Source organism: Sminthopsis crassicaudata, chromosome 1 (assembly GCF_048593235.1).
Source record: "Sminthopsis crassicaudata isolate SCR6 chromosome 1, ASM4859323v1, whole genome shotgun sequence".
Taxonomy (NCBI): domain Eukaryota; kingdom Metazoa; phylum Chordata; class Mammalia; order Dasyuromorphia; family Dasyuridae; genus Sminthopsis; species Sminthopsis crassicaudata.
Genome location: NC_133617.1, coordinates 542,200,454 through 542,222,446, shown reverse-complemented (window position 1 = coordinate 542,222,446; position 21,993 = coordinate 542,200,454). Strand labels below are relative to the sequence as shown.

General features: G+C 31.2%; 1 protein-coding gene across 5 annotated transcripts in view; it reads right to left on the bottom strand.

Moving 5' to 3' along the window:
- FER (FER tyrosine kinase) overlaps positions 1 to 21,993 on the bottom strand; it is a 234,035-nt gene that overhangs the window by 182,622 nt on the left and 29,420 nt on the right. For all 5 annotated transcript variants that reach the window (XM_074281925.1, XM_074281927.1, XM_074281929.1 and 2 more), the window contains 3 exons: positions 17,678 to 17,942; positions 9,435 to 9,608; positions 8,660 to 8,759 (listed from right to left, as the gene is read on the bottom strand). In XM_074281925.1, coding sequence (XP_074138026.1) covers positions 8,660 to 8,759; positions 9,435 to 9,608; positions 17,678 to 17,890 — 487 coding nt within the window. In that variant the 5' untranslated portion in view covers positions 17,891 to 17,942. The remainder of the gene's footprint in view (positions 1 to 8,659; positions 8,760 to 9,434; positions 9,609 to 17,677; positions 17,943 to 21,993) is intronic.

The window sequence follows — 21,993 nt, the reverse complement described above, 5'->3', positions numbered from 1 at the left end:
TTGTAGCACTATTCAACAAGAGTAGTGATAATGAATATCCTTCCTTTATACCTGACCTTATCAGAATACACTATAATTTTTCATCATTACATATAATATATGCCCTTGAATTTTGATAATAATTACCTTATTAAGGAAAACTCCATTTATTTATAAATAGTGCTTGTTTTATTCACAATTCTAGAACTTGTAATCATTTTCTTTAACTTGAATCAATCCTTTATTTATGATAAAACCCAATCTGATCATACAATATGATTATTGTATTATGTTGCAGCCATTTGGCATATTTATGAAAATCTGAGGATTGAAGTTCATTAGGGTGGTTTTAAATTTTCTTTCTCTATTTCATCATTTCCTAGTTTCCAAATAAAGACAGTATTTGCATCACAGAAAGATTGGATCATTTCTTTTATTGTCACTTCAAATAGTTCATATATTTTTAAAATTAACTATTCTTTGAAGGTTTTATAGAGTTTATTTTAAATTCATTAGGTCTGGAGTCTTTTCCACCTGATTAGGAGCCAATTGTGGCTTCAAGAAATCCTTTTTATGATACTGGGGTATTTAAATAATTGTTTTCTATTTTTGTTAATAATTTTTCATATTTTTGTAAATATCCATTTATTTTAAGTTGTCAAAGTTCTTTTTTCATTTTTGATATGAACAATATGGTTCTGATGTGTGAGTGTTTATCAATATTATGAGACTTGTTAAATATGGCTCATTTTATAAATGCAACTATATTTTTTACTTTCAATTTTTTTTTGTCCTTGATTTTCACTATTCCTACTTTGATATTTAATGATTTTGATTTGTTGTTAAAATTCTTAATTGCATACTTAATTCACTGATTTGTTCTTTTTCTCTTTTGATTGTAAAAGCAGTTAGAAATAAAACTATTTCAACTAATTTGCATTGAATGCATTTTGGTATATTATCTTATTTATTTTATTTGATGAAATTTTCTTTCATTTCTATAATTTGTTCTTTGATCCACCAATTGTTTTTTAGATATGTCAGTCTTCAATTAATTTTCAAATCTTTATTTATGGGCTTTTTATTTAAAATAATTTACCTGCATTATAATTAGCAAATTATGTTCTTACTATTTCTGTTTTTCTGAATTCTTAAGATCTTTTTGACTTAATATATGGTCAATTTTTGTAAAGCTGTTATGTACTGCCTGGTTGTAAGTATATTATTTTCTATTCCTATTCAGTAGTCACCAAAGATCTATCATTTGTAATTTTTTAAAAGTTCTATTCAACTCTTTAATTTCTTTCTTATTTATTTGTCAGTTAAGTGCCTAAATCTGAAAGAAATACATTAAGTTCCTTTACATTATACTTTTACTATGTATTTCTCCCTCCAATTCTTTTAGCTTTTCCTTTAAGAATTTATAGCCTGTTATTGTATATATACATTATCTACTAGTATTTTGATTTATCAATAGTACTTTTTAATAAAATTTCCCTAATATGATTTTTTTTTCCCCCTGAGGCTGGAGTTAAGTAGCTTGCCCAGGGTCACACAGCTAGGAAGTGTTAAGTGTCTGAGACCAGATTTGAAACCGGGTTCTCCTGAATTCAGGGCTGGTGCTCTATCCACTGCGCCACCTAGCTGCCCCCTTCCCTAATATAATTTAATGTAACTTCCTATTTATCTTTTTAAACTTATCTATATCTATTGTAACTTTATCTGAAGTCAACATTGCTACTCCTGTTTTTTTTTTTTTTTAAGTTCAGCAGATATATGATATTTTACTCCAGCTCTTCATTTAAACTCTAGGTGAATCATTATAGTTCAAATGATTTTTTTTTTTAAACACTTACTATCAGATTCTATTTTCTTTTTTTTTTCCCCCCTGAGGCTGGGGTTAAGTGACTTGCCCAGGGTCACACAGCTAGGAAGTGTTAAGTGTCTGAGACCAGGTTTGAACTCCAGTCCTCATGAATTCAAGGCTGGCGCTCTAATTGTATGTATCTCTTATACTTTTCTTCTATTTACTTCATCCCTTTCTTTACAAATAAAAAGAAGGAAATTATCTTGACAATTGTAATCTTGTAAGTCAAATAACAAGTAATCTTTTTTTTTTGTATCTCTTTTCTTCTTACTCTGATATTAATCCCAAGTTTTTACACTTTCTTTCCTTTCTAATCGTCCTTTTTCACATTCTTCCTTCCAACATTCCAGATCCTTTTGCTGATGTCTATTCTCTTAAGTAGTCTATCTTCTTAGACCCTTCTCTACTTTCCACGATATGTTTGATATTGTAGTATTAAATCTACCTTTATCTAAATCAAATGAAAATAAGTTTCCCAGGATAACCATTCTCTCTATAAGGACAAATTTTTCAAGTCATATTAATCTTAAGGAATACTTTTGTACTATAATGAAGGAGACAATTTTAAAGAAACATTGGAAAGACTTGTAGGAACTGATATAAGGTGAACTAAATAGAATCAGAAAAATACTTTATACTTTAATAACAATATTTTACATATTTAGAATTCTTATTAATACAATGACCAATCACAATTCCAAAGGGCTTATGATAAAAACATGTTATCTACCTACAAATAGAAACCTAATGGACTCAGTATAGATTCAATTATATTTTCTCTCTCTGTTTCACTGTCTCTGTCTTTCTCTGTTTTCACTGTCTCTATCTTTCTCATTCTGTATGTGTATATATGTGTGTGTCTCATTTGGGGAATTTATCTTCACTGACTGCATACTTTAAATGAGGTTTGTTTTTCTTGCTTTATCAGTGGGGAGAATTTGAAAAACAGTGAGGGAGAAAAATCAGAACTGAAAATGAAGCTGATTAAAAAAAAAAAAAAAGAAAAGAAATACAACTACAGAAATTAAAAGAAACCTAGAAAAAAAGTAAGTATGCTTAAGAAACTGAAAGCAGGTAAATAATGAAGTGATTACATCCCACTGGGGAAGAAGGGAAAGATAAATCTTCAGAATGCAAATCTCTTTGTAAGAATTACAATTCTCCATGTAATACAATGGATCACTCAGAGTTCAAGGGATCAAACAAATAATATTTTTACTAATAAATATATTCCCGTGACCTCAGATAAAAGCAGTTCCCAAGGTAAAATAAAAAGCAGTTCAAGAAGATAAAAAGAAATAAAGTCACTGCCAAGGAGATTAAAGAAGTTCCCTGAGATCTTAACAATTTTACACCAAAGTTCTAAAAGTTTCTTTTGTATTCTTTTTGTTCAAAGGATTCCAAGATGAATCTAGCTAGAGCCAAATTTAAACATTAAAACTCTCATAATCCCAACAGTCCTGGCCAGGCTTATGGAAATATGGAGGTTAATTCACCACCAATTCCCTGGCTTACCAAGGTTTTCCAGAGTCACTGAGCAAATTAAGTAACAAATAAAAGGTTTCAATAGGTTCTTTATTTTACTTTTAATTTTTTTTTTTTAAGAAAGGAACTTTAAAAAAAGGAGCAAGAAATAAATTAGGGGAGTAACACAATTTTGCATGAATGGGTTACACAAAAAGAACATTGGAATATAAGGGAAAGGATGGGTCTGAAAATATTTCATGAGCTACTATTTTGTCTAAATTAGATAAAAAGAGATTTGAAAACATACATAGGTAAAAAGACTGGCCTAAAAGTACATTAAGTTCAAAAGGAATATAATTAAGACAGGCAAAATTATGAATAAATAGACTAGGCAAAAGTAAAGCAAACTTTACATTAGAAGTCTGATAACAAAGCATGACTAAAAAGAGAAAAAGTGCAAGAACCAGAGATAAAAGTATGGGCCAGGTAAAGAGCAGGGCAGAGAATTAGAAATAGTATACTTTACTGAGAGATAACTAGTCCTAATCAGATTCCTTCTCTTTCTTCATTTCCTTCTTTTTAAAGAGAGGTGTCAAAAGAAAAAACAGGAAAAATGTAAGAAAGCTACCATGAAGAGAAAAACACAATCAAATATCATAATCCTAAAAATGAAGGATTAAGTTCATCCAAAAAACAGATGGGGATGGTAGTAGCACAATGGATAAACAATATCCTGTTTACATAATATATAAAAGATATAGACAAAACTCAAATGTAAAGGAAGTTAAAACAAAATTATATATCAAACATATTCAAAAGAGCAAAGAAAGCAATCATGATCTCAAGACAAGGAGACAGTAAAAACAGAATGTTTAAGAAATAAGCAAAGAAACTACAACTTGCATAAAATAATATAGATGAGTAATAACACCAATATTTAAGATATATGAACCAAATGACATAGCCTATAAGCACCATGTTAGTTCTAAGACAAATTAGTTCTATAGAAGTATTTTTGGTAGCAAAATTATAATAGTTTATGCAATTAGAAAAATCTAACAAAATAATGAATAAGAAAAAGCTAAGATCTGAACAGAATATTATAAAGTTAAATAAGACAAATCTTTGTCAATCACAAAATAAGAAGAGAAAGGAACAGACATATTTCTCAGTATAATGTAGCAACTTTACAAAAACTGATCATATGCTACGGCATAAAAACCTAATAAACAAATGCAAAAAAAAAAGAAAAGAAAACATTAAATATATCCTTTACTCACAACAAAATAATAAAAAATTAAAATCATTAAAGTGCCTTTGAAGAAAAGATTTAAATTTAAACAGAGACTAAATAAACCATAATAAGAAATGACAATATAAAGAACAAATCAGAGAAATAATAATTTCATAAAAGAAAATGTCTGTATAAAAGCATAATTCTTCTTTGTAATACTTGATTTTAAATGATTCCTACTCATAATCATCATATAATCTCACCATCTCTATAAGACATATTTTAAATTTTTCACACTAGTGTTCCAGGGCTAGAAATGATACTATAATATTATAGATAAAATAGGGCAAGGATGGGGTCTGAACCTTTAATTTCATTTATGAAGGGAATTTTCATTTAGGGAAATTTTCTTTATCAATGCAGATCAGAACTGCATAGGACCCTGAGACTTGTCCAGGATCACTCAACTAGTATGTAGTGGGTGGACTGTGACATCCAGCTTGGATCAGTTCTAATTACCCAAAACCTGAGGAAGATACCTAGTCTGCAGAACATAAATTTCCCAGAAGAATAGGAGGCTAAGATATTTAGATTCAGTCCCCAATTAAATCACAATCAGAGTGAAGAGAGACAGAAAGTAAGTGATAAGGAAATAAAGAGGGAAGGGAAAGGAAGACAGAAAATAAAAAAGATTTTAGGAACAGGAAAACTCAAAGATTTTGAACATAAATAGATAAATTAACAGGAAAAACAGTAACAAAAGAAGGAAATAGTGACCTCTAGATCTAGTAACTGAGTTCAGACAACTATGAATAAATATGGGAAATGATTTATAAAATGTTATTCCTAATCTCAAAAGAGAAATGTGAATTGTGAGAGAGCAAAATTTATGGCCTGCATAGGAAAAAATAAATAATGGTCAGAATCTGGAATCTATAACAGCAAGTCTCACCAAAGAAACCACAGAAAAATAGACTGGAAATGGAAATACACAGAGATCAAGAACAATCTAGAAGAAAAGCAAAAAAGTATTAAAAGACAAAATTTTTTAAATTGTTTTTTGTTTTTAAAAGACAATTAAAAGACAAGAAACCTTTAAAAGACAATATCCTCACCCTGCAAATACGTGCAAATATACTCATCTCAAAGACAGGATATATAAAGATAACATGAGGATCTTAGGTGTCCCAGAATAGGAAAAAAAGAACTTTAACACTATAATGAAGATAAAAAATAGAACTATTCAGAAATTCTGCGCAGAAAATAAAAATACCAACTAATAATTCTGATTGCCTCTAAAAAAAAAAAAAAAATCCCTTCAAGATTCCAGACTTGAAGAAATATAATATTTAGAATAAATAATTCGATTCAGAAATAACAAGTCCTGGAAGCCATCAAGAGAAAGACTTTCAAATATAAAGGACATCAAATAATGTAGAACTATTCCACACTCACTAAAAAGCATAGAAAGTAACAGAATAATGTGTTCTAAAGAGCAGTATAGCTGAGAATGCAGCTGAAAGTGACCTATCTGCAAATCTGAGCTTAACCAAATAGGACAAAAGGTAAATGTTTAGTAATAAAGATGAATTTGAAAAAAAAACAAACAACAAAAGTGCAGGAATGAATAAATGTAGCATTCAATATTAGCAACAGCAACAGGGTGACAACACAGTGATCAATAAGAAATATGTCCAAACACAAAAAAGGGAGTGAAGAGAAAAATCTGTTTGAAGTGAAAAAACAGATGGATGACATTATGGAAAGAATATAGGAACACCCTGCTTACAGGTCTTTGTGGGGACTTTTTTATGGGCCTACATTACAACATAGAAGAAAGAGAGAATCCATAAAGAAAGGTTTCTGTGAAGTGTTGGGATCAAATCAAGGGTTAGCAATAAGAAGAATGTGAATGCTATGATCCCTGATACAGAAAAGCCTACAGAAGAGTGGGTGAGGAAGAAGGGGGGAAGATAGAAAGAGGGAACAAAGGAAGAAGACTTAATTTTGAATATGAGAGGGAGGTCCACTAATGAATGAGCATGGATAAAGAAGAGACAGTCAGTGAAAGGAGATAAAAATTTTATAGTAGATAAAGCCTGGAGGATTTAGTGCTTCAAAAATCTATTTGTCCCACATTAAAATAGGGGTAATTAGAATCTCTGATGGCATCTGGAGGAGTGAGAAGGCATAGACAGGAAAGGAAAACAATAATAAAAAGGAAGGTATAGATAAGCTGCATAATCAAAGACATAGAAAGGGAGGGGACCTAAAATGGAGCAGCATCTTCTCTAATATCTGAAATAACTGGCCTTTGTTCAGGGAATAAAGCACAATAAAAAGAGGATACATACAGCAAATCTTACTAAGAAGTAGCAAAAATGAGAAGGGAGAGAACCTACAACAGACACCATGGAAGTTCAGATTACATGAAGAACATAGAAAAAGAAAAAGACCAGATGACTACAGAAGTCATGAATCATATAATGAGGTTTTACAATAACCCAAAAGATAGCGTAAATAATGAAGAGAATAAAAGAAATTCTTTGTAGAAAGGGACACAAATATATATATATATATATATATATATATATATATATATATATATATATATATATATATATATATATATATATATATATATATATATTTAATTCAAAAAGTTAATGAACAGGACCAGTTGAAGAGGGAAAGGGGGGGGGGGGGGGAATGCTACTTGACTGAAAGTAAAAAAGGAGAAAGAAATATATAGCCAGATAAAAGCAAGAGAGAAAAAGAAATTAATAAACAAAACCCTAAAAAGGAAAAGTAGTAATAAATGAGAAAACAGGATCAGAGTAAGAGAAAAGGGACCAATAGGAAGAGGGCCATCTTGAATTAAGATTAAAGTTAAGTAACTGAAAGAACATAATACTGCATTTTACAACAGAAGAGGGGAAGGAATATAATTTTTGAAAAAGAAACAATTTTAGGGAAAAAGAAGATCTCTCATAATTTTAAATATAAATGTATTTAAAAATCCAATAAAAATGAAAAAGAAACAGACTGTATTAAAAAATCAAAATGCAAAACACTGCAATCTGGTACTTGTAAGAAACACATTTAAAAAACAGAGACAAAGATAAACAAAAAAAAAAAAAACCTTGCATTTTCTAAATTGGACAGCAAAAATATATACATATTCAAGGTGAAAAAGTGAAACCAGAATAAATTTTTAAAAATAAGAACAAATTATATAGAGATATATGCTAACAAAACTAAGGACACAAACAAATTAAGAGAAATGTCTCAAAAATAAAAAATACATAGAGTATCAGAAGAACAGAGAGAGAACTTAAATAACCTATCTCAGAAATGCTCTGTAAAATGACTTTAAGGTGTTTTGAAAACTCCATGTATGAAAGAAAAAAATATAGTTCTCCAAACACATAATGCTCCATTTATTATTCATAAAAATCTATTGAGAGGGAGAATGGCTTAAAGAAAAAATTTTCATATTATATGATAATATATCTATATAAATATATATAAACATATTGATATATTACAGTGTATATTAATCATATTATTTATTATATATTTGTATATGTATTTATGGATTGTGTAATATATAATAATGATACAATTAATTATATTGAATATGTTAATATATTATAATGTGTATTGTATATATATGTATATATATATATATATATACATATATATGTGTGTATATATATATATACACACACACACATAATAAATTTACCATGCTAAGAAATATACATTGTTTTGAGAGAGTAAAATTTGTAATAACTCTTAAGAACAGCTGTGTATTTTATCTAGTAACATTTTTTTAAATTTTGTGTACTACTCTGTCTTTTTTTTTTTTCTTGAGGCAATTGGTGTTAAGCGACTTGTTCAGGGTCATACAGCTAGGAAGTGTTAAGTGTTCTGAGGCCATATTTGAAGTCATGTCCTCCCGATTTCAGAGCTGGTGCTCTAACTTGTGTACAAGGGCTTGTGTACTATTCTCAAGTGAATTGTTAAAAATAAAAATAATAGTTAATTTTCAAATGGCAACAATAAGAATTATTCAAATCCAACATTGTGATTCACTAACTGCTACATACCTTTAGCCAAAGCGTCTTTATATTTCTCTTTGGCATAATTCATTTCTTTTATTAATTGTCTATAGCTTGTTTTTAATTTCTCCAATTCTGTCTTTGTGACCTATAAAGAAAGCAAATGCAGAAAAGGTATTTGGACCTATAACTTAAACACATAACTGATTCTTTATTTTTTTTTTAACAAAACCTATAATTTCCTTAGTGTAAGGCACTCCTGATTATGAAATTCCCTTTACCAATGCTGATCAAGAAATATTCTACAATTTGTAATATCAAAAGAGATTCTAGGGATATTGAGAATTTAAGCAATTTATTTCAAAGCCATGGAACCAATATGTCAAAAACAAGACTCAAACCCAAGTGTTCCTGACTTGGCTCTCAATTCTTAAACCCTAAAAATCAGACACAGAATTTTATTTATTTTTATTTAATATACAATTATAAACTAACTTGGGCCAACCAAGTTAAAATAACTTTAAGCCCCAATGAAATAAGATGTTCACTGATAAATTCAACCAAAGTAAATCAAAAATTCTTTTCCACAATTTGGAGGTTAATAGACTTTTATTTGCCAATTGCAAACAATACTTCTTACAATTAAACCACAATTCAATTCAATAAATCATTCATTTTGATCATAGAAAACAACTTTTCATCTAACCCAACCAAATAATTATTTTAAGAAAAACAAGCAATTAAATAAGTTACAAAAAAAATGATTAAAAACTTTCAATAAGGATAAAAGACAAATGAATAAAAGCTATGCCCAAAAGATTACCTTGAACATATCTGCCTCAATTTGCTGGTGAACACCTATATAACTCTTCTTCACTTGCTGCTTGTCTTTGATCATCATAGTGAGCCTATGTAATGGTCCGGAGTTAAGGTCTTCTGCATGTGTCTTCATTATTTTGCTAAGCTGTTCTGTTTGTTGAATCATTAATAGCCAAGTCTAAGCAAAAATAATAAAGGAAAAAGAAATATATTAGAACTTCCATCTAAATTAAGTGGACAAGCAAATGTTTTTAATATAGACAAGATTTTCAATAATATAGCTTCATATATATTATATATTGATTATATATTTAATATATAGCATTATATAACATATTATTATATCTTGTATATGTTATAAATATTGATATTATATCAAACATCTTTAGTTTCAAAGATAAATCGACACTCTAGAAATTCAAAAAAGGAGCAGCAAGAGAATAACTCAGAAACAACTAGAAATATACATTTCATTTATGTGTGTATGTGTGGTGTGTGTGTATATAAATCTATAGTTCAAAATTTGTTAAATGCTACTGGCTCACCATAAACTAACCCAAATTTTTACCATAGCTTAAATAATAGAAACAAACTCAGATTGGAAATCTAAAGTATTATTCTATCTGTGGTTAAAGAGATATGGATTAGGATTGGAACTGCGAACTATTTCAATGGTAGAAATGAACTCCCAGAGGAGAAAACAAATATATCACACCAATACGGGCTGATACGTTCTCTGCCACATTCTATAGATATAATTACTCTAGCTAGAATAATGAGAAGTTAAGTTAAGGTGGCTTGTGTAGGGTCACTAAGTATGTGTCAGAGAATTTGAATATAAATATCCCTGGCTCTAGGATCAATTCTCAGTACCCTATAACAAAGCTGCCCTATATTATAGATTAAAAATAGGTATAAAAAGAAAAATGAAAATGTCAATCAATGTAACTAAATAATAAAACAAAAATTGTGAGGAATTTTCAGCTTTTTTAGAAATCTGGTCTTGACACCTAATAATAATCATTCCTGTTCATAGAAAACTTTTAGGTTGCCAAAGCACTAAAATCCTATTGGTAGGGAAAGAGGAAGGTATAGTTCAAGAATTATAATCCCCATGTTATATTTGAAGAAAATGAAGTTCTGAGATGTTAAAATGCCTTGACTATGAAAAAAGTCTCCTATGTACTCAAATCTCTTACTTCCTAGTCCAACACTTTGTCCAATATAATCACACTGCTTTAAAATATCTTTAAATTCAATTACCATTAATAGTAATTGGTTCAAATTCAATCTCCTCTATTTAGTACTTTATTTGGTTGAAGCAGATTATCTCTTGAGATACTTCCTACTCTAAATACATGATCTTTGATCCCAAGAAGAATCTAATATATGACCAGCATAAAGAATATAATGAATCTATTAGAAAATAGCTTTAGCATACATAAACTCTTAAAAATTCAATAGTATTTATTATTATTTTAAAAGTCAGGGAAATGGAGGACTACTTGGTTCCTAGTTATATTTGAGCTATTGCTTTACTTTTACAAAGGGGTAACTTATTATTTGACTTTGAAATTTATATCTTGGACAGAGATCTGGCTAGATACCCAGTCAAATATAATTCATTACCAAGTCATTGAATTGCTGTTCTTTACTACATTATGATAAATATGATAAGCAAAGTTGTAAAAAAAAAAAAAAAAAAAAAAAAAAAAAAAAAAAAAAAGTTGTTCATTAAGAAGAAAATGACTTCCCCAACTTTTTTTTTTTCAACAAGGAGTTGATTCAGGACAATTTCAATAGACTTGTGATGGCGAGAGCCATCTGTATCCAGAGAGAGGACTATGGAGACTGAATGTGGATCACAACATAGTATTTTCACCTTTTTTGTTGCTGTTGTTGTTTGCTTGTTTTTTTTCCTCTCATGTTTTCCTTTTTGATCTGATTTTTCTTGTGCAGCATGATAAATGTGGAAATATGTTTAGAAGAATTGTACATGTTTAACCTAAGGATTACTTGCTGTCTAGGAGAAGGGGAAGAGAGGCAAGAAGGCAGGAAAAAATATGGAACACAAGATTTTGCAAGGGTGATTGTTGAAAACTATCTTTACATATATTTTGAAAAATAAAAAGCTATTACTAAAAAAAAAAAAAAAAAAAAAAATTACTTCCCTGAAAAGATGGCCTAGGTTTTTTAGGGTTTTGTTTTTTTTTTTAATGTTTTTTATTTTAAACCTATCAAAAACTAAATAAAATGGGAATTTTCATATGCAAAGTAGAACTAAAAAAAAAAAGATTATACATAAAATTTCTACTATATATAGTTTGCTTATCCTTTTACATATATAATTAAAAAACAATTTTCAAGGCTCTCCTGTTGGTCTGAGCTTCTTTTCTGTTCTTTTCTATGCAACTTTAAATTGCTTCAGTGACTCTCATCTGTCTTTTCTTTCTGCTTTTTGGCAACCTTCTTACTAGCTTCCCTTGATCTAAGCTTTCTTCCACACACATATATTCACACATCTAAAAAGGAAAAGGAAAAATAAAATATTTGTAATAAATATATATCAACAAGCAAAACTATTTTCAATACTGAAAATGTTGAGAAACCTACATTTCATAATGCACTTTGAGTCCATCATCTGTCTACCAAGAAATGGATAACATGCTCCACCATAAATTAGTTCATTTTATTGAAGTTTTTTTTAATATGTTCCTATTATTGTGGAAATTTTATTCTAGTTTCTGCATCAGTTCATATAAGTCTTTCCAGTTTATTCTGAAATTATCCCTTTTGTGATTTCTTACAACATAATATACCCATACATTCATATTCTACAACTTCTTCAGTCATTTCCTGATTGAGAGATAATCCTGTTCTTTCTAGTTCACTACTATAACAAAAAGAACTGCTATGAACATTCTTCTTTACATGAGTTATTTCTTCTCTTTTTTGTTCAAATAAATATTAATATCATTTATTTTAATATGGCTTGATTTCCCACACATCCCTCCCAAGGAACTACCCTTTATAGCAAATGTATATTTTAAGTAAAAAAGGAGAAAGATAAAAATACTCACCAAAATCAATAAATGTATTGAAAAAATTTGGCATTATATACAGTGTGCCACACCTATGGAATCTGACTTTTGCAAAGAAACAAGGGGATGTGTCTTTTAACATTTTGTTTGGGGTCAGCTTGTTCTTTATAGTTTCTCAATATGAGTTTCTACTGTTTTACTGTGGTCCTTTCCACTTATATTGTTGTCCTATTAAATTGTATGACAGGCTCTATTTTGTTCAATGTGCATCAGTTCTTTTAAATCTTTCATTTATCCATGCTTCTCTGTATTCATCATTCTCACTGTTTCTTACAGCATAATAATATTCCATTGCCTTCACATAACACAATTCATTTAACTATTCCCCAATCAATAGACATAACAACTTGGTTTTGGTACTACAAGATCTGAATAATTTCATGTACACAGAGCCTTTCTTTTTGTCAATAAATTCTCGAGGGGATATATATGCCTAGCCAAAAAAAAAAAAAAAAAAAAAAAATTGTAAGTCAAAAGATAAGGGCATTTTCTTCATTTCATTTAATTCCAAATTAATTTCCAAAATAGTTTTGCCAACCCAGAGCTCCAATTCATGATTATACCTGTCTATTAACAACCATCTTTGAAATTTGCTATTATGAGGTGAAACATCAAAGTTATTTTGATTTGCATAACTCTTCTTAAAAGTGATTTGAAGAATTCTTTCAGATAGTTATTAATGGTTTTCAATTCTTTTTTGGAACTGTTTGTTTATATCCTGATCAACTTAATATCCAATTATAAAGCCAACTAACTACTATGTTCCCTGGAATATTTGCTGTCATCTTAAACATTTTTTCTTTCTTAATTCCATCTTCCCAGCCACCTTTTCTTCTGGTGAAAGAGTTGGAATACTCCTTGCTCCCCACAGCCACTTCTAAGTAAAGATTCCTCTTCAGTAAAGATTTCCTCCTTTAAGTCATTCAATCCACAATGACTATCCAATCATAATTCTGGCAGCTGTTATCTAGAAGACTCCTCTTCAATGAGGTAAGTTCCTGGCTCCCAATATATCCTCCTCGACTGCTACCCTGATTTCACATAGCCTCTACTCCACCACATTACACAGAGGGATAATCATACTTTTTATTTTGCCAACATTCATAAGCGAACAATATCCATGTGTGTAGTCTTTGAAATTCCTTGATTGGATCACAATCTGTTGCCATTCCATCTCTACCTTGGCTTTGTAACACCAAAACGTGTCCTTCGTACTCACAATGATCTCCAACCCTTCCATGCTTCCTAGGCAATTATCTCGTATCGGCCGTATCCTCTTCCCTTCTCCATCATGACCTCTTGGGAAAAGAGTGTCTGTGCTGTCCTCTTTTCTCAGGTCCCTTTTGCCCTTATCCTTTCATCAGCGCTGCCCTGCCAATGCTTTTAATCATTACCACCATCTATCAGCTTCATTCCCAACATGCCCTCACACTTCAACATGCTGCTGAACAAAGCTGAAGAACATCACAAAACTTGTTGACTGAATCAAATAAAAAATAAATGCTAACAGGGTCCTTACTAAAGCAAGTCAATCCTTTTTTCACCTCCCTAATGGACTCACTATGCCTCTCCTCACTATGCTCCACAGTTCATGGAAAAACCTGAGGCCACTTGCCAAGGGTTCCTTCCTTTCCCATGTTCCTCATCTCACATTACTTGAGCCCCTTCTGTCATTATATCCTCCTTCACTCCTGTCTCACTTGAAAAAGTAGCCTTTCTCCTTCCAAACTAAAACCCAATCTGGCCTGGTCTCTCCAGCACATGGCCTCCTCTGTCATTCCCATTCTCCCATGTATCTTCATTCTTTATCTCTTGCCTGCTTCCCTATTGATACAAACCTGTCCATATTTCCCTCATCCTCAAAGAAATCTCAATTTATCTATCTTATCTATCCCCCTTAGTGATCATTCCATATTTTTTCTAGTCAGTCTAATAAACTAATATTAGTACATTACATTAATTAATGCATATTTTACATATATTATGCCTAGGGATAATTAGAAAAGATAAATCCTTTCTTATTATAAGCTCCAAACTTTAAATTACCAGCTATAAGTTCACTATTCATAACGCTAACTACAGGACTTCTTCCACTTTGGATGATAAGTGCATGACCAAGCCTAGAGTGGATGGTATAGTTTAACATGATATGGAAAGTCCCCCAGTTTATTTCTGTACCTCCTACCTACCCTCTCTTGCCCACCAGTCTTAGTCAAAAGAGATAACCCTTTCCTTACCCATCCTATGACTATACATGCTGATGCATTATTTCTAGACCTCCTGGATCAAAATCAAGGCCTATTAAACAATAAAATTCAGTATTTTATTTTGGTTCTTCTGTGAGTCTGAGTACCAAGTACAATAAAAGTAAGGCCTAGGAAAAGGAACATCTCCAATTGTAAGGAAGATCAAAGGTCCCATTTATTGAAAGGAGCAAGTCCCTTTAATAAAAGCTTATTGGCTCAGAGCTCTGTCTCTCTAGTTTTCTTGCAGAATGAATAATTTTAGACCCTGTAATACTTAACAGTATGAGAAATTCACTTAATCCTCACAACATCTGGTGGCATGTGCTATTATTATTTCTATTTTACAGATGAGGAAACTGAGGCAAAGAGGTTTAAGGCCAAGTTTGAACGTCTTCCTTAATACAGGCCCAGTACTCTGTGTACTATGGCACCACCTAACTGCACCTCTCTGAACTTGTATCCTCATCAGTAAAACCAAGGAGCTTTATTATATGTTTCTGAAGGTCCTCCGTAGTTTGTTAAGGACTATTAAGGAGTTTTTAGTTCCAGCAGAGTTCTTGCATTTTATCTGATGCTTCTTATGTGGACCACTTCTTCCTCATCCTATTGTTAAGTGCCCCAAACTTGTCTTTTTGAGTCATCATATTTTCCAGAAACACTGAACCCAGAAAATACAAAAGATCCTGAATTTGACAAAGTGCCCCCCTACCCCAACCCTCAGCTAATGTAATTTGCTGTTTGCATCTCAAACTGGCTTCCTTATGTGTCCTTAGGAATCCGGACAGGCATCAATCAGACTGAGAAGTTGCTTCTGCATCCAGTACGCATGCAGATAAGCAGATCATCCTATCTTCACACTATAGCAGCTCCCAAGGGAAAAGAAGTTTTTTGTCATTGTCTTGCTTCTCTCCTTTGGGAGGGGTTTTGTCCTTTTCCTGCCTTTAGTGCAACTTTCCCCCACCCATACTATGCCCCTTTGAGTAGACATTTCTGGTATTTCTTCTTTCCTTTGTCTTGCTATTTAAAAAATGCAAACTTCAGGGGGCAGCTAAGTGGTGCAGTGGATAGAGCGCCAGCCTTGAATTCAGGAGGACCCGAGTTCAAATCTGGTCTCAGACACTTAACACTTCTTGGCTGTGTGACCCTGGGCAAGTCACTTAACCCCAGCCTCAAAAAAAAAAAAAAAATGCAAACTTCTATATGGATTGTGAACTCTTTGGATTCCACATGCACATTCATTTCTCTCATAATAAACCTAGTTTTCATGTAAGTTTCAAGAAGTTGTCATTGCCTACTGACAACCTCCAAATTCTGTGCTTTTACAAAAACCTGGAAGAAAGTAATATCTGGGGAGGAAGAGATGGGTTTCTGGTTTTTGTTTTTTTAATTTCTTTTAGTATTTGTTTTAAATGGTATAGTTGGTAGATTAAAAAACTAAAGAAAATTAGCTTGTTAATGCAATCACTTATTTTAATACAATACATGAATGATTTTGTTACAGCTAAAAAATGTGCAAATAGAAAATAACTGAACAAAATTAATGTGTAGATGACTATGTTGCCATAAAAATATAGCAGATGAGGATTTTAGGGAAATGTAGGAACACTTGTGGGAACTGGTGCAGAAGAGGCAAGAAGAGGCAAGGCAGTTCAATAATGCAATACATACAATATCAAAGACAGCCTCAATCAGACTAATTGTGGTGACAAATGTGATCCAACAAAGAGATGATGAAATTCTCCTCTAGCTAGAAGACACAAAGAATGACTAGAAGAGAAAGTCATATATACTTAGAAGCACAGTCATTTTTAAAGTTTGGTTTTGCTTTAACTTTTCTTTGTTACAAGGAAAAGTTCAGTAATAAGTGATTATATGACAGGAAAGGCTTAATGTAAAAACAAAATTAGCTACTGGATAAAAGTAAAATCTTTCTGAAGAATTTTTTTTTCTTAATCTTGAAAGCTGGCCCAAAATCTTTAAAGTAATAAAAATGGCATAATGTTTCAGGCAGAAACACCCAAACACCTTCACATGATACTTACAGACTTCTTAAATGAAAGATTTTTGTAACTTTAACAATCAGAAAGAAAGTATTAGGTTACTTAAGAATTTTGGGATCTTATCCTTTGTATGCAGAAATCTGTACCTCTCCAATCGTGAGGAGAATGGTTGAATATAATGAAGCCCTGTTTCCATGTGAAAAATAATAAAAATCTCTCACATACAAGAATATGTAAAAATGGTAGTTTCTATTGGTAGACTACTGATAGACAATTCTTATCTGTATCTTAAGACAAGGAACTGTTTATTTTCAACTTTCCAAATGTAGTAAAATGGATTTTTAAAAATTTGTCAAACTCAATGATAGTTTTTAAATGACATCACAATAAATGAAAAAAAATTTGTATAACTCAGGAAATCTGACAGCAGATGTAGATTTCATCTCTATTTTTTTAAATTGTAAAACACATTTTAATATTTCAAGTACAAGTATGGCTTTGGTCCTGGCTCCTCTCTGACAATATGACCTCAAATTTTAAAATTATTTTCTTATTTAATTTAGTTAACAACTGGATAGTTCATTGATATGCTATTATTGTAGATTCCTACTACAGTTTATCAAGGAGCAAAAAAATCTCTATTCTGACTAATGGACTGACAGACAATGTATAATGCTAAAGTTAGAATCAATGCACTATGTGTTTCAAAAAATCTAGGTATATTATATAATATACTAGAGTTTAATGTAGTAGGGCTCAAAAAAGCAAAGAAATAGATATAGTATAAGAGATAAAATAACAAAGACCCATTTGTTAAAGTGGGATCATTTTAAGTACAATTATTACATTTAAGACATTTTGATTTTTCTGTACTCCCAAACAATAAAATTGTTTTCTTACCTGGGATACATTGCTAACATAATTCATGTGGGCAGTACTTTCCTTATCAATTTGATTACAGAGATTCTGTAAAGTAGAGGCATATTCTTTATCACTTTTTATTCTCAGTGCCATAAACTTCTTTACTGTTTCCAAGAGTCTTAATTCCCAATCTTGCAATTTTAACAGTGCATCATGTGAATTCTTCAGGTCACTTCCAAATCCCATCTTCATAAAGCACTAATACGAGTTGTAAGAAATTCTTTTAATCAGCATGTGTCCATATCTGTAAAAAGAGAAAATCTTAATCTAAAAAGGAGCTTGGTTCTCCAACAGTACATATTATGGAAAAAGCACTAAACTGAGTTTGCCCCTTACTAGGGTGGTGACTTCTGTTTACACATTGTTTAAAACTGCAATGAGATGTGTGTCTGCATAATGTATGTACATATGCATGTGTTTATATATGATGTGTGTTCTGTGTATAATATGTGAACACATATGTGTCTATATAATATATGTAAATTTACATGTATGTCTGTGTTTTATATAATTACCTGTGCATATCTAAACATGATGTGTGTATGTGTGTCTATTTATAATATATGTAAATACACATACATGTCTATGTGTAATTCTACATTGTTTCATAAAACATGTTTTGCCATAAAATTAAAAACAAAAACAAAAACAAAACAAGACCTGCAATGAGAGACATAGCACAGAAATGTGTGGACCATAAGAGACCTCAGGGATATTTGGATTCAAGTTCTGCCTCTGATATGTTCTAGCTGTGTAGTCATTTAATCTTTCAGTGCCCCAAAGAATTTTCTAAAATTACAAACTGATGAAAAAATACCAATATGTATGGGTCAGAGGAAGCTCCTCAGAAGAAACTTTCTAAATTGACTAAACCACTTTATGGTTCAGAAGATTTTTCTAGCATAATCCCAAATTGTTTTCCGAAGGATTTTATTTTAAAAAACAGAGAAAATTTATCAGCCCTACCAACTTTACATGATAGTTAACACTTTGTAAACTAGTCTTTATATATATATGATAGTATTTTAAAGCAAAATATCACTATACTTTCTAATTATACAAACTTTATCTAAAACTTGTCAATAAACAATAACCTGTTATTAAATATTAGTCATATTTCCTGAAGACTACAATAAACTTTACTTATTTTCTATTAGTTTTTTCAAAATAAAGTAACAAAACAGAAGGTGAAAACATCTTTTTTATAATCTTAATACATTTCAAAGTCAATTTAAGCTGACTTGCCTTAAACTAGATAGCAAAAAGGCATTTTTTCCCTTTTCTTTCTGACCTTTGTGATTTGATCTAAAAAGATGTTAGGTGTTAAGACTTTTCAAATGCAGAAAAAAGAAACAGCCTTATTTCCAAGCAAATGGCACATATCTAAATAATCATTAGTTGGGGTGAAATGTGTGTAATATGAGAAAAAGTTAGTAGACTCTTCATACTCTTAGGTCCATAAATCCCAGTAATAGACACATGAACAAAGGTCACTAGAAAAGAAAAAGAGAACGTAAAACATGGTCTTCCATATGACAAAAAAAGCCATAGTATCTCTTTTTATGGTGGCCAAAAATAAAAAATAAAAAGGAAATGATTGATAATGGACTGAAAAAAAAACTGAACAAATTGTGACACATGAATATGATACAATATTATTAAACCACTAAAAACAAAAGCAGCAAATTTGAGTTCCAAGGGTAAAGGATAGTTAGTGTAAAGGCAGAAAAGTGGGAGATGGGAATGGCATTTGAGAAGAATTGGGAGAAGGCCAGTTTGGCTAAGTCCTTAAAAGGAGGATAATATATAATTAAGGTATAAAGAAAGGATCAAATTATATTGTGAAAGGCTTTGGTTTGATTCTATAACTTTGTTAATAAAAATTTAATTATATAATCCATTCACAAAGTCTCCCCAAGTTTCTTTGAATTCATTTTTGTCATTTCTTTTTTTTTTTTTTACAATTTTTTTTAAATTTTTTATTATATATATATATTTTTTATAATATTATCCCTTGTATTCATTTTTCCAAATTATCCCCCCCTCCCTTTATTCCCTCCCCCCGATGACAGGCAATCCCATACATTTTACATGTGTTACAATATAGTCTAGGTACAATACATGTGTGTGAATATCATTTTCTTGTTGCACAATAAACATTAGAATCCGAAGGTACATGTAACCTGGGCAGACAGATATTAGTGCTAACAATTTACATTCACTTCCCAGTGTTTCTTCTCTGGGTGTAGCTACCTCTGTCCATCACTGATCAACTGGAAGTGAGTTGGATCTTCTTTATGTTGAAGATTTCCACCTCCATCAGAATACATCCTCATACAGTATTGTTGTTGAAGTGTACAGTGATCTTCTGGTTCTGCTCATTTCACTCAGCATCAGTTGATTTAAGTCTCTCCAAGCCTCTCTGTATTCCTCCTGCTGGTCATTTCTTACCGAGCAATAATATTCCATAACCTTCATATACCACAATTTACCCAACCATTCTCCAACTGATGGACATCCATTCAACTTCCAGTTTCTAGCTACAACAAAAAGAGCTGCCACAAACATTTTGGCACATATATGTCTCTTTCCGCTCTTTAGTATTTCTTTGGGATATAATCCCAGTAGTAGCGCTGCTGGGTCAAAGGGTATGCACAGTTTGATAACTTTTTGGGCATAATTCCAGATTGCTCTCCAGAATGGCTGGATTCTTTCACAACTCCACCAGCAATGTATTAGTGTCCCAGTTTCCCCACATCCCCTCCAACATTTATCATTATTTGTTCCTGTCATCTTAGCCAATCTGACAGGTGTGTAGTGGTATCTCAGAGTGGTCTTAATTTGCATTTCTCTGATCAGTAGTGATTTGGAACACTCTTTCATGTGAGTGGATATAGTTTCAATTTCTTCCTCTGAGAATTGTATGTTCATATCCTTTGACCATTTATCAATTGGAGAATGGTTCGGTTTCTTATAAATTAGGGTCAGTTCTCTATATATTTTGGAAATGAGACCTTTGTCGGAACCTTTGTTTTTAAAAATATTTTCCCAATTTGTTACTTCCCTTCTAATCTTGTTTGCATTAGTATTATTTGTACAGAAACTTCTTAGTTTGATGTAATCAAAATCTTCTATTTTGTGATCAATAATGATCTCTAGTTCTCCTCTGGTCATAAATTCCTTCCTCCTCCACAAGTCTGAGAGGTAGATTATCCTCTGTTCCTCTAATCTATTTATTATCTCCCTCTTTATGCCTAAATCATGGACCCATTTCGATCTTATCTTGGTATATGGTGTTAAGTGTGGATCCATATCTAATTTCTGCCATACTAATTTCCAGTTTTCCCAACAGTTTTTTCCGAATAATGAATTTTTATCCCTAATGTTGGTACCTTTGGGTTTGTCAAAGATTAGATTGCTATAGATGTACCCTTTTTTGTCCTTTGTATCTAATCTGTTCCACTGATCTACCGGTCTATTTCTTAGCCAATACCAAATGGTTTTGGTGACTGCTGCTATATAATATAGCTTTAGATCAGGTACACTTAGACTACCTTCCTCTGAGTTTTTTTTCATTAGTTCCCTTGCAATTCTCGACCTTTTATTCTTCCATATGAATTTTGTTGTTATTTTTTCTAGGTCATTGAAATAGTTTCTTGGGAGTCTGATTGGTATAGCACTAAATAAATAGATTAGTTTGGGGAGTATTGTCATCTTTATTATATTCGCTCGGCCTATCCAAGAGCACTGAATGTCTTTCCAATTATTTAAATCTGATTTTATTTTTGTGGCAAGTGTTTTGTAATTTTTCTCATATAATTCCTGACTTTTCTTTGGTAGATGGATTCCCAAATACTTTATACTCTCAACATTTGTTTGGAATGGAATTTCTCTTTGTATCTCTTGCTGTTGCATTTTGTTAGTGATATATAAAAATGCCGAGGATTTATGTGGATTTATTTTGTATCCTGCCACTTTGCTGAAATTTTGAATTATTTCTAGTAGCTTTTTAGCAGAGTCTTTGGGGTTCTCTAAGTATACCATCATGTCATCTGCAAAAAGTGACAGTTTAATTTCCTCATTTCCTACTCTAATTCCTTGAATCTCTTTCTCGGCTCTTATTGCCGAGGCTAGCGTTTCTAGTACTATATTGAATAGTAATGGTGATAGTGGGCAACCTTGTTTCATTTTTGTCATTTCTTAAGGCATGGTAACATTTTGTTATATTCATATACCATAATGTGTTTAGCTATTCTTCTATTTTATGTTTAATCTTTAAATTCATTAGGATATAT